Raw genomic sequence first — 13877 nt, forward strand, 5'->3', positions numbered from 1 at the left:
TGTCACAGAGGCAGGCTAGATTTGAGAGCCGGTTTATGGCTTGGCTACGCGCATTAGGGAGGGCCTGCCATGTAGACCCCAGCACCGTCTCCGACTCGGATTGAGTCTCAGGGAAGTCTTCTCACCCTTCTGCTCTTTACTTTATTGATATGACATGGGGACATGCCATGATTTTAAGTGTGGGGTGGGAGACTTGCTCTAACTGTGTATTGAAATGTATATAGCTGTTGTTGTGTTGTAGCATTAGATGTGGTGTACACATGTGAGTGTGTTATATTAGGAGTAGCTGACTTGGCCCAACGACGGACACTTGTTGACGGGTCTCTTGAGGGTCAAAGTCAGATATATATAAAAAAAAAAACAACAAAAACTTGTAGAGGACTCTTCCTGATGACGGACTATGTGGACAGTACTCTTGAGGGAAGTAGTCCATGTAGAATTTTTTTTTTAATTTTATTTTCTTCTTTTAGGTAGTGTAGTACCTCCCCATTGGTTTTTCTTTTGGCCACGGTTCTTTTCCAAGGGTTTTTCTTGAACCGGGTTAGGTAGATTTTTCTTTTATAGTTTTAGGATTAGATGGGTGAAGGTCAGAATGTAACCCCAAATGTGCACACTTGCAAAGAGAACGAACTGTGGGTGTAAGGTCTAAGCTTGTTTGTGGACTCATAATCTATGCCTTAATTTGGCACATCTTGTCTGGCTTGAACACTCGTATGATTGTGTTGATAAACTGATTCGGAATGAGTTACATGCTAAGTGTGTGTGAGTTGTTACTTGCATCCTATGCCTGCATACGATACCTAGAACTTGCCCTGTGTGTTTGCAAAGCGAAATAGAAGTCATTTGGTTTTAGAGATGATTGAGGCATTTCTTTGTGCAACCGTTTATACTTGAGAATCCACCTGTGCATATTACCATAGTTAACCCCTTTGAGCCTGAAGCCTGTTCTTTGATAACCCTATAATGATCTAAATCGCTGTGTTTGAATAAGCTTAATTGTTTGAACCTTTACCTCCTAGAAGCACTTGCATCTATAAAGAATATACAAAAGTCAAAGTGTGGGGTGGGAGAGAGTTAGTAAAAAAAGGGAATCAAGAATGAAGGTTCTGATTGGTGAACTGGCATTGTATAATAAATCTCTGAAGAAAAAAAAAAAAGAAGCCAGTTGTACCTAAAGAAAAGTGGGGGTCACAAGTGAAACAAAATGTGGAGTAATGATTGGGTTGAACATAAAGGTGAAATAAAAGGAAGTGTGCATTAAAAGTGCTTAGGGAGGTTAGTCACTATATCCAAATATATCCTACCCGTCCCTTAACCTACATTACAACCTATAAAGACCTCTTGATCTTTGACTGGATGGCTCGATTAGTGGAGTATTACACTAGGGGCAAGCTTATGGTGTGTCTGTGTGGCATGTGAATGCTCTTTGCTGAGAGTGAGTGAATTCTTTCCATATATGGTTCCTTATTGTTGAATTTTATGTGTGTGGAACTTCTCTCAGATTTTGTTTATGTGAGGGCATGTGACTCAGAAAGAAAAAGTGAGTCTTCACTTCTGTTAGAGTAATTAGAGTTAGCACAAGTGTGTCTTGGCATGAGAGTCTGCATTTAAGATATGATTGTGCACCGCTTAGGCCAACCTTTGATAATAGCAGGTGTGACATAAATTGGGGCAATGCATTGAGCAGTTAGGCCTAGAAGTGTGGTTTAGTTTGCTCGAGTACGAGCAAAGATTTAAGTGTGGGGTGTTGATAATAGGTGAATTTGGCTATAATCACACCTTAAATAATCACCTTCTTGTGTAGTTTTAATGCTAAAAGTGATGACAAAATGCTCTCATTAGTGCTTTTCATGATTTGTAGGTGATATATGTATAAGGAAGGCTAAGGAGCAGTTTTGGAGTCAAAAGTGATAAAAAAGAGGCCAAATGTGAAATTTCCCAAGTGACCCATGCAAAACAGGCCGAAGATTCAGAATACTGGATCCACCGCGGTTCCACCGCGACCGCGGCAGAACTGCGGTGGGAAGCAGCTGCAGAAGATTGAGAATCCGCGAGGGTATTTGGCCGCGGTTCTACCGCGACCGCGGCAGAACCGCGGCAGGCGCAGTAAACTTCAGGGACCAAAGTGTCAATTACGGGATTTTTAGACCTAAAACCTATTTAAAACATTAGACTTCGCCCAAGAGAGGCATGTATTGATTTTTTAGGTTTCTTAGCAAGGAAAACCATTGTGAGAAAATACTCTAAACATCTTTCTTCTTTTCTTTTGATTTTATGATGAATTCAAGCTTAGTTTATTTTCCCATAGCCATGAGTAGCTAAATTCCTTGTCTAATGCTTTGATGGAACCTATTGGGTGATGAACTTCTTATTTATGTGAATACAAATTGCTAGTTTGATCTTTATTTGTTCAACTTCGTGTTCGTTGTAGTTAATTGACAGGATCCTCAATTAGCTGTGCCTATTTAGTGTGCATAACTTGGAAAAAGTGCATATTTAGGGTATTGTTGAACAATACCACTCCTAAATTATTAGAGGAATCTATAATTGCGGGTTTAAAGGCGGGATTAGGAATAACGAAGCCTTGGGTGCAATCTAAAGTGAATTGTGCTAAATAAAGTAAGCTAGTGTAGCTCGGGAGAGTGCAATAGTAGATTACTGTAATTACTCGGGAGAGATTTGCGGTAAGATTATCGTTCATGATTGATAGAGATGTGTGGGTAAATTTGTATGAGCATAAAAAGAAGGGATTCCATCAATAGGGGAAATCATTGCCTTAGTTTTTTCTCATAATTGTTTACAACCCTTTTAATTTAGTTACACCCATTTAGTTAGTTGCAAGCTAGTTATTAAAGAACACTCAACTGAGAATTTGAATATTTGAGAAGCTGGTTCTGAAGACTTAGTGGGTCTGAAGATAGCGGTTGATAGCTTAACTCTCTGTGGATTCGATCCTGGGCGTAATACTCGGATTATATTTGCAACGTCCGCAGAGTCCTTTTTATAAGGCATAGTTGGGCGTGATCAAGGGCATTTCTTTCTTGTTTCAACCTCCCAGTCAAATTGCTCTTCTTTTTTCGATTTCATCAGGCTCATCAAGAATAATTTCTAAACTAGAACTTGCCCTGACATGTTTAACCTATCGAACATTTGAAAGCATTTTTAATTTTGTTGTGGAATATTGATAAATAAAGTCTGTTTACTTCTTATCTTATTTATCCTTTTGTTAATAAGGACTTCTTGTATTGCCAAGCTAGCAGATTACAAGAATTTGATTCATGACTCTATGATAGTCTTGCTTGGTATATAGTTTGAGGTGAGAATTGCCCCGACAGCAGGCGTTGGTGGAGCGCGCGAAGGCAAGGAAGAAATGAAGTGTACTAAGTCATTCAAGTTCTTATGTGAAGAACCATCAATCTGCATACCAGCAACAATCTGTTGTTTCATGTCTACTACCCTTTTCTTCATTTCTTTACCTTCTTCATTTAACATGAGTTTTCTTACTGTTTTCTCTATAACCGATCTCTCTGTCGCCTCCAATACCAGGCCAATCTTATATATTTGGCTCAGATACCTCGCGTTCACTGGTTGGTCTGCTAAAATTGGCCTGCATATCACAGGGACTTCTTCACAAATACTTTCAAGTGTAGAATTCCAACCACAATGTGTGAAAAAGCCTCCTACCGCGGGATGAGCAAGTACCTGTTTTTGTGGTGCCCATTTCACTATCCGACCTCTTTCTCCTATCGTTTTCTCAAAACCTTCGGGCAAGGCTTCAGTCCATTGAAAACCAGAGACGGAGCCAGGTCGAACAACCCATAAAAACGGCTGCTCACTGTTAGCTAATCCCCAAGCAGTCTCAATTAGTTCCTTGTCGTCGATCTTTACTAGGCTTCCCAAGCTGACATAGAGTACTGAATTAGGAGCCTGTCTGTCGAGCCACTCAATACAGCTATCGTCTTCTTCTAGTAAGCTAGTCGATGAGGTTGAAGGTGCCATTTTGTGTAGAGGACCTATGGGGAAGAAAGGCACCTTGTAATGTTCCTGAACGCGTAGTAACAATGAATTCTCCAGGTCTTCCATCGTGTTCCAAATAGTCGCGACAGAAGATCCTATATCACTCATTGCTCGACAGAATTCTAGTATCGGTTCTGGAACTGTATTGTCGATGACAGGAAATGGTACATCCTTAAACCTCAGGGGATGAAGCTCCGGCAAAGGATCCAGCAGCTGAGAATCTGGAATTGCAGTAACTAATCAATCTCTTGGAATCAACAAAGATGAGCGAAAGATAGGGTACAAAAGAAGAAAAAGATTTATATATGCAATACCAATTAGCTGATAATATTTAGTCAGGTTGATACGTTCACTTTAGCTCCTATGCTTTTTAGAAGTCTTTTAGCTCTATTAGAGATTCTTATAACAACAACAACACCTAGTAAAATCCCACAAGTGGGTTCTGGGGAGGGTAGTGTGTACGTAGACCTTACCCCTAACTTATGAAGATGGAGAGGCTGTTTCCGACTAGAGATTCTTATGCCAATAGGAAATATACATAACTTCTAGTAATTTTCATTTTTATTTTTTATTTTGTATAATGTTTGCCTAAAATAAACTTAAATGGGGAACATGATCGGTCAAGATTCATATAACTAGCCCCAACTAATTATTTTTTGGGATTTAAGACGTACTTAGCTAGTTGTATTGAATCCGAAATAATTTGTCATTTAAATCTTGAAGCAGAGGTTGTGTCTGGTTTCATACCTTCAAAAGGAAGATATTTTTCTGGTTGCTGAAGAATGGTGAGCATAGAATGCAAATATGTAGCACTGAAAGTGCGGAGGACAATACTAGGAAGCCTCAGTTGAGTAACAATATCATCAACAAAGAACATAACGTTGTCATAAACGATACAAGCAAGTTCATCACCATCCTCTACCATCATCCTAACGAGGTAATTTTTAAGGGGCGCCTTACAGTTCTCGTTCAGATCATACATATTTTCTAGACTCGGCATTGACATGTCACGTCCCTGTAATCCGTCGTTCATAGAATGGAAGACGAATTCAGGGTGATTGGAATAATCAGGAGCATTGAATTCAGTATGCGCGACTACAACAGAAAAGCCTTGAGAATGAAGAATACTACCAAGTTGCAGCATTGGTGTTAAATGCCCCTGGAATGGATATGGCACTAATACAACACTCTGTCTTTTTTCTACTTTCATCTTTCTTTCTTGAATTTCCATCGTAATGTTCTTCCCGGAAACAGCCTATCTACCCTCACAAAGTACGGATAAGGTCTACGTACACTCTATTCTTCCCAGACCTGACCTTACTTTTGGGATTACGCTAGGTTCGTCGTTGTTGTTATTGAAGTAAAATTTACATATATAGCTCTCAATATTAGGAAATCTGAGGAGTTCCCAAAGAAGCTGGCTTTTTGGTATATTTTGCTGCTATTTAATACTGGATGAATGGTGATGGAAAATAGGGACAACTCACCATAGTTAATCACAAAAAGGGAGTGTAAAACTAGAACTAAGATTCTCTTGGAGGCTTATTTAATAAGAGATGAAAATTGGAATATGCTTCAAAATTGATCTTATATTAGTATTGTTTGTGTTTAGCTATTCGTCTTTTAATCCAATGGTTCAGATTTCAGTACATTTGTTCGGCTATTTTGGCCATATGGAAAGGATAAGAGAATCTGTGGTATTACAGCCGCCTCAATAGACAATGTAACCAGCTAGCATATTTGGCTTCATGAAATAGTTTTGATCTGATAGTTAAATATTTTAAATATCCCTTTTAATCTTTAAATTCAAATAGATTAGATTTCAAAGTTTTAACCCATATTCTATTAGGTGTGTGTGAATAAAGTACCGCATGGAAAATAGAAAAGAAAACCAAGTTATTTATAAGGAGTTAGATACTCCTAATGGTGTGAGGCCTTTCGGAAAAAACAATGCGAGATTGGCCTAAAGCGAAAAATACGGTACCATGTTAAGAGTATCAAAGAGGACAATATATATCATGTAAGATTATCTTTGGGCCGTTTTAGCCCAACATACTCGTTATTAGATTTCAGTACATATAACTTTCTAGGAATTTTTTCCTTCCTATACAATATTTGAAACTTATTTACTAAAATTATCCAAAATATTATATATTATCCACCCTAAACAAGTTTTCTTACAAATTATATACAATCTAATCTATTATTAATAACTTAAATTAAGGGATTCTTTGCTTGAAAAAAGGAAGGGAACGAAGTCCAAATTGTCCTTCCATCTAACTACTCATTCCAGTAGTGTGTTACCTATTTTAAGCCATAAATAGCGCAAATCTTCTCTCTCTTTGCCATAATTACCCATTTTAAAAAAAGAATAACGTATGGTACAACAAGATACAAAGTAAAACAAATATCATTCAAATTTAATACATAATTTGATATATTTAAAATAACATACATACTAAAAATAAATTTCAAACAACTAATTATACAGTATACAACTTTTCTACAACTTTCATACATCGTTCTTACCCAGTTAAATACAACTACAACATCATACAACTTAAATACAATTTTCATACAAATTTTATACGATATGTCTTTTGTATATGATTTACATGTATTTCGTATGTTGTGTGTTCTCTACTTCTGCTTCGAATTTCAATCTGAAAATCCAGCCAAATCAAATCTAATCTTTACCAAATACCCTCAAAATCGAGATATAAACTCCATAGAGTATTCCCAATCATTTGCTATAATACCCAATCCAAAAAAAAAATATTGTTTGAAAATCCGAATTCGAATTCAAATTTTCGCAACTTTTTAATGGTTGTCAATGGTGGAGAGTCAAACACCTTCAAAATTTATTGATTGACAATTTCAATTCGAACAATCCAACCAAATAATTAATATACATTTGCTGCTAGCCCTGTATCGGAATACCAAAAAGAAAAGGGGAAGCCCAGAAAAGCTCCAAACTCTAGCCATGGCAAAATTCAAATTGATAAAAAATCAATCCCTTTCTTCGCCATTGTTAGAGAAAATTATGAGCTTTAGAAGAAAAAACCTTGTAGAATCGGTATAGAAAGAGAGTTGATTTCAAAGAGAAAAAGAGAAAAATCCTTGAGAAAGATTGGGGTTTGTGTGGGTAAGTAAGGAATTGTGAGGATTTTTCAGGATTTACTAAATTAAAAGGCTACAATCAAGGGACACTTATTTAAAATTAATTTGTATATAATTGGTAAATTGTATATGACTATATAATTAAGTTAAAACCCTTAAGTGAGTATTTTTCTAAAAATCTATTAGCGAAAGTACTTTTCAAAAAAAGTAATTTTGGAATCAAACTTAAAATATGCTGTTAGTTGTAAGCTCTGTTTTAAAAGATAGTTTGGGACTTGTTCGAGGCTCGCCCTGGAGCGAAGCACTTGTAAAACGCCCCTGGGCTTATGTATGGTGCCCAACGCCCAACGTACTGGGCTCGCCTAATAGAACTTTATGCAATTGTGTGCAACTAACCTTGTTAATCCTCAAATAAATCGTTGACTATTCAAAATTATTTTTTTCTTAATCATAAATCATTAAGTTGAGAGTATTTTATGTCATAATTAAGATAAAAAAATTTGTACATTATCCATTAAGACTTCTACGATAATAAATTTTAAATATTCTCTTTTCCCAGTATCTACCTCGAACTCGTCTGTAGTCCTCCTGCCTCACTGATAGTGCGCCTGAGTGGAGGTACCTGAATGATCTGCACATGAANTCATGTTTACGAAATACAATACTTATTAATTTAAAGCTCAGTATTAGCTAGTGACTATTTACAAATAATTAGTTATCATGGTATAGTATAATGAATTATGTGTCACTTTATTAACTTATTGAAACCTAAAAAATAAATGATGCTAGAGAATCATATTTAAATTGTGAATTATGTTTTTATATAAATTCTCTTTCAAATAGAAAGCATATTAAATAAAAGAAATATTTTAAAAAAATATCAAATTATAATATCGAAACTTGTCAAGATTCATTACTCCTTACAATAGAGAGATATATAAAATTTCGCATCGGATACATTACTTTTGATATTTGAGTTGTAACGACATTACAACTAATTTGCATATTATGATATATGACATACATTTGTATTATTCATAGTTGAATTATAATTTTATAAATATTTTAAATAGATTATTTGTTAGAATTTTTTGATTTTAATGTAATTTTTATAATTACTTTTATTTTATGCTATCTTAAAATTCTTGAAATTAGTAAAATTTAAAAATCCGTGGTACTTACGCCCCATGTCTCAGGGCTTACGCCTCGGCTCATCAGAGTAAAACGCCTCGCCTCACGCCCCCGCCTTTTAAAACATAGGTAGTAAGCATGTATTTATTACCGAAATCAAATCTTTTATTTTTATTTTATTACTCCAAATCAATTCATGATCAAGGAAAGGAAGCAACCTTTACATGTACTCTCTGGTAAACATACTGCAAGCAGGAACTTGAACAGTGGGGATGTCAACAAATACAAGTGAGAAAGGAGCAATAGCTAATGGTTCGGAGGATTTCACTCGTATAGGTTCCAAGTGAGGGATTCTTCCAAAATGATCTACACTAAGTTCTTTTCCATTTAAAAGCACTGTTTGACTATGTAATTCACCATCTTTGGCTGTAAGGTGATATTCTTCCCTCCAGATTTCGTGTCTCGGATTCTGATCATTTATGACTTGCAGCAGCAGTGGCGCCTTGTTTGCGTTTGCAGGTGTGACCGAAACACTTACATTAACCGTTGCACCACCATCCATGTTGATCAACAACAGTGTGATTCCGTCCTGCAACATAATTACATAACGATATGTATTTAGAAATCACAATCTCTAGTCGGGGTCGAAGCTAGCATAGAGTTTACGGGTTCGGTTGAACGCAGTAGCTTTGGTCCAAACCCTTTATTTTTCTTTGGAAATCCATTGAATATGTACATATTATAAATTCAGAACCCAACAACTTAAAATAACTAGAATTCCGAACTCATAAGCTCCAAATTCTGGCTCCGCCTCTGTCTCTAATGTAGATCACAGAGATATTTTCAAGTCTCTCATGGTTAAATTTACACTATTATACTTACAGAAGATTTTGAACAGTGGGCATAAGCTCGTAGCTTTTTTGTTCCTTGGAATTGTGTTGATAGAACAAACCTTCCCATCAAACGGTGCCAAAGGAGAGCACTGTGTGCATGAAAGAGAATGCAAGTAACAATAAGTAAAATGCAGAATGAATATGTTACATTGCCATAGTAAAGCATTTTCTAGATTATTGTAACAGTGGATGCAAATTTTGAATCTCATGTTCAATTATTCAACCAAAGAACAAAGGCGTACCCATAATAGTCAGGATTTGGATGAAACGTTATGGTATTAAGGAGACCATAGTTTCCACCAACCAATGTTTGTCGACAATATGTCTTAGTGTCGAACGTGGCTGACATCCCAAGCTGATCCAAATACCTACATACTTGCAAGAGGCAAAATCGCTTCTAATGAAACCTTGACAAGAAGGTTATCACAGGGTATAGACCATTTAGGTTGAGTTTTTACCAAAAGCTGGACACAAAGCTATTGGAAACAAGATTGCGACCACTGTTATAAACCCCTCCACTTTCACCAACCCATGCTACTGCTGAAGTTCCAAAATTTTGGAGAACGCCTTGAAGATTTCTGAATATTTTGGAGTCTTCATCCAGATGAAAAGGATCAAGTATTCTCTGAACTAGGTCGCTGTCATTGCCTAAAGACAAGATAACTTTTATTCCAATAACAATGTTGAGCTAGAAGAAGGAAAAATAGATCTAATAGCTGCATGTACCTCCACCAACATTGTAAATGTGATGTGTAACCACTTGAAGATAATCGGATGCTTTATCTATAAGCTTTGAGAACCAAACAGCATCAAATATTCCTCCCGGTGCAAGGACTAATGGCATAACGTCCTTCCCTTTATATATTTCTTGCAGTAATTTGTGAAACGCGATAACATCACGGCTGTACTGATTGGCTGTGATATTTGCACCGATTCCATTTCCATTCAATTCATTTCCTGGCAAAAAACTATTTATTTGTATCAAATGTAGCACAGAGAAGCCAGATGAAAGAGCATTCAACAATCTCAGAGTTGGCAATGTTCCTATGGAAGAAAGTGATTCATTAACCTGTCTTACCCCGAGGAGGATCCAGGACTTGAAGTTTATAGGTTCAAGATTCTATTTTTTTAAGTTAGAGGGTTCCAAATTAATAATTTATACATATTTAATGAATTTAATAAGACAAATACAGAGTTTGGACAAAAGCTACTGGGTTCGGCTGAACAAGTAAGCGAAGAGCTAGCTCCGCCCTAGTCTTACCGGAGTCTTTAGACATATATATATTCTTTTGTTTAAGAGAAGGAAATGAATATAATGTCAACTAGATCCATCATACATGAACTGTAAAATAGTAAAGTTCCCTTATCGCGCTTTATGAAGATGTAATTACTTGCAAATGATGCTTCTGCTCCTTCAAACCAAAACAAAGAAGAACTCGACCTCACTAGAAAGACAATTCTCATACTGCTTGCTCCTTTACCCCACTGTTAAATCTCTTAGGCTTAGAACTATCCTTATGCTAAATTTGCACATCAGCATACCCCTAAAATATCTAGTTAAAGACAGGAAAGAGTTTCATACCAAGCTCCCAGCCGAGGATAGTATAACCTCTGCTAACCGTATATCTGATGAAAGACTCTGCATTGCTCGAATCCCAATCTCCCAAAGCAGAGCCATTAGGAGCTATCGTCTTTCCATTTAAAGCATTCAACCCAAAAGTTACTTTTGCCCTGCAATAATATACTGCGTGTATTCAGGTAGCTTTGGCTAACAAGAAACTCAATTTATCACTATCATGTCCCTTAACGATTTTCCTCACTAATGTTTGAAATACACACAATTGCATGAAGTAAAGTTACCCCGTTTTCTTGAAGAATTGGTTGAGTTCATCCCAACGAGACAAAGGTAAGCAACCTTGGGTGAAGCCAAACAACTCTGTATTATTAAGGAGAAAAGGAGAACATGGTTGCTCATAATGCGCCGTTTGGTATACTATTTTGTCTTGCAATGTGCCTCCGAGTCTAATTTTTAACGGCGAAAACGCTGCAATATTCAAGAGGAAACTTCAATAGTTACTCATTAATCAGAAAACTGCTTAATAAACTTTTGAATGCATAGTGAATGGGTGTTTCTCCAATAATTTATACCTCTAATTGCATTCAACAAAACCTTGTTGCTTAGATCCTGCAATAACGAACGCCCCCAATTAGTGCAATGGGATGTAAAGTTGAACATAACATAAAAATGCCAAGGGTAAAGCTAGGGGATAATTTAGTAGTCAACTTTCTAAAACGAATAGAGACAAAAACATCACAGAAAATGGAGAAGGCTTAGAAAGGAAATGACACTATTTTCGGGAAAATCAGAAGAATCTTTGTCTCACTATTCAACACTAGTAAAATGTAGAAACTATTTCAAATGAACTAAAGGGGCAACCCGGTGAACAAAGCATCCCGTGTTCACGCAGGTACAGAGAAGGGCCGCACCCCTAGGGGTGTAATGTCGGCAGCCTATCTATTTCAAATGAACTATTGGAGAAAAAACATAATCAAAGAAAGTGGTTTTTCCCTCTTTTAATGGAAAATATTTTTCAAGGAAAATGCAAAATTATTGCCTAAAAAGATCAAAATATGCAAAAAATTCCAAGTACATTTTTACCAAGTTCTGAACTCTCTTACAGATATCAGTACTATAGGGGAAAGTAGCTATACTACAAACTTATATGAAACTAAGTCATAAATTAGAGCAATGACTCGCCAAATAGATTAAACCATAAGTAAGCTACCATCAGTAGAGCATTCTAAAAAAGGGGCCGCCGGTGCACAAGGTATCCTGCGTTCATGCAGGATCCTGGAAAGGGCCGCACCTCAAGGACTGTGATGTAGCCAGCCTCCCGACTGCTTCCACGGTTCGAACTCATGACCTATAGATCACACGGAAATAGCATCCTGCATTCATGCAGGATCCAGGAAAGGGCCGCACTCCAAGGAGTGTGATGTAACCAGCCTCCTCGCTGCTTCCATGACTCGAACACGTGACCTATAGATCACACGGAGACAGCATCCCGCATTCATGCATGGTCCAGGAAAGGGCCGCACCCAAGGGGTGTGATGTAGCAAGCCTTCCGGCTGCTTCCACGGCTCGAACCCGTGACCTATAGATCACACGGAGACAACTTTACAGTTGCTCCAAGGCTCCCTTTCATCAGTAGAGCATTCTATGTTAACTATTTGTCATGAATGTGCAAATTAATTAAAATGCTATATAACAGAAACTTTGAAGTACAGAGAACTAAAAAGAAAAAGTGAAAGAGGGGTTACAAGATTAAGGAGAGAAGAATTTCCCCAGCTACAAGTTCCATAATCACATTTATTAGAAGGCCACCAATCTAAGGTTGCACAAATGAAATCCTCATCTATCTTTGCAATGGCTGCTGACCCATCAATGTAAATACTCCCCTTTTCAAAAATAGCACTACTTTTTGATGGAGACTCTTCTGCTCTTGAACATTGGCTATTGTACAACAACAATAGCAAGAAATACAACCCCAAGAAGCAGCTGAACAAAGAAGCCATTACAAATTGACAGTGCCAGTTGAGTCCCGAAAGTGATAGTATTGCCTTAAATGTGTGCTACCAACTCTGACACGTGGATATTAGTGTTTTAATTCATAAGATAAAAGGTTGGGACATGTGGATAGTTATAAATAAGAAAAATTATGCAGACACATCGAATATTTATACTGTATTTATAATTTGTAGTTATATTTTCAGCAAATTTATTATTCGTAGTTATATTGGATTTCATAGCAAATCCATGAAATAAGAGATTAATCATTTTGAACTGAAACAAGAGAGTAACAAGCTCTCATAGTTTAGTTGGTTAGAGTGTGTGCTTAGCTAGCGAAGGTCTTGAGTTTGAATCTCAACAAGAACATTTTATTTTCCTGTAATTCTGTGTTTCACCTTAGTTGTATTCGTTGCGCGAACAAATACAGAATACAGTCCGTTGCACGAATGAATACACTTGCGCGAACGAATACAATTGATACATTCATTGCGCGAACGAATATAGTTGACACAGGCTGTATTAGTTGCGCGTTTGAATACAAGTGATACAAGTTAGTGACAAATGAACAATAGTTACGAATGGTAATTAAGCAAATTATAGCTATTAGGCTCTAAATTGTTTGATTTATGAAAATTACTCTTGAAAATATGCATATGAAAAGCATGTGTTTTAAATTGTTCGATTTAATATAAATATCGAATGCGAATAAATTTTTATCAATTAAGCTCGCGCTGAGTTTGTCTAAGATAACCTCTGAAAAGTAGAATTTCTACCTTATATGCACATTTTGCTTGATTTTTCTCCCCCACCGAAACAAGACTTCTGTTAGTTCATTAAGGATATAATATGCCTAAAGGAACGTATAATTGCGGACGCTTCAACACTATTTTTTGCTTGATGTTCATAGTGTATGCAAAAAACATTCCCTTTTGAATAGCATTAACTATGTATTATATAACATGTTATAGTTCTATAATAAAAATTTATTGTGTAAATATAGTAAAACCAATTTTCTACATGCTAACAGATTTCATTTAATTTTATAGTTTTGATCTTTTTCATTTCTATTTTTTTTTAAAAATATGTGGGCCCCACATTTTGGGACGAATGCATTAAATCATGATAGATAAAATCTTGTTTTGCAT

At 36.5% G+C, this 13877-nt stretch overlaps 2 protein-coding genes across 3 annotated transcripts; both read right to left on the bottom strand.

Moving 5' to 3' along the window:
- LOC109233304 (UDP-glucose iridoid glucosyltransferase-like) lies at positions 3063–5570 on the bottom strand. 2 transcript variants are annotated; one of them, XM_019399136.1, is made up of 3 exons: positions 4765–5570; positions 3703–4238; positions 3063–3607 (listed from the first exon to the last, which is right to left on the bottom strand). In XM_019399136.1, exons 1-3 carry the CDS (start codon positions 5246–5248, stop codon positions 3554–3556), a joined length of 1074 nt encoding a protein of 357 aa, XP_019254681.1. In that variant the 5' UTR covers positions 5249–5570; the 3' UTR covers positions 3063–3553. The 2 variants fall into 2 exon arrangements, with proteins under 2 accessions (XP_019254681.1, XP_019254680.1); XM_019399135.1 differs by having other exon boundaries at positions 3067–4238.
- On the bottom strand, positions 8412–12808 carry LOC109233303 (heparanase-like protein 3). Its single transcript, XM_019399134.1, has 9 exons — positions 12483–12808; positions 11310–11346; positions 11022–11205; positions 10744–10892; positions 9888–10118; positions 9620–9809; positions 9404–9529; positions 9151–9250; positions 8412–8857 (listed from the first exon to the last, which is right to left on the bottom strand). The coding sequence occupies exons 1-9, from the start codon at positions 12735–12737 to the stop codon at positions 8489–8491; spliced, it is 1641 nt and encodes a 546-aa protein (XP_019254679.1). The 5' UTR covers positions 12738–12808; the 3' UTR covers positions 8412–8488.

Source organism: Nicotiana attenuata, chromosome 10 (genome assembly GCF_001879085.1).
Source record: "Nicotiana attenuata strain UT chromosome 10, NIATTr2, whole genome shotgun sequence".
Taxonomy (NCBI): Eukaryota; Viridiplantae; Streptophyta; class Magnoliopsida; order Solanales; family Solanaceae; genus Nicotiana; species Nicotiana attenuata.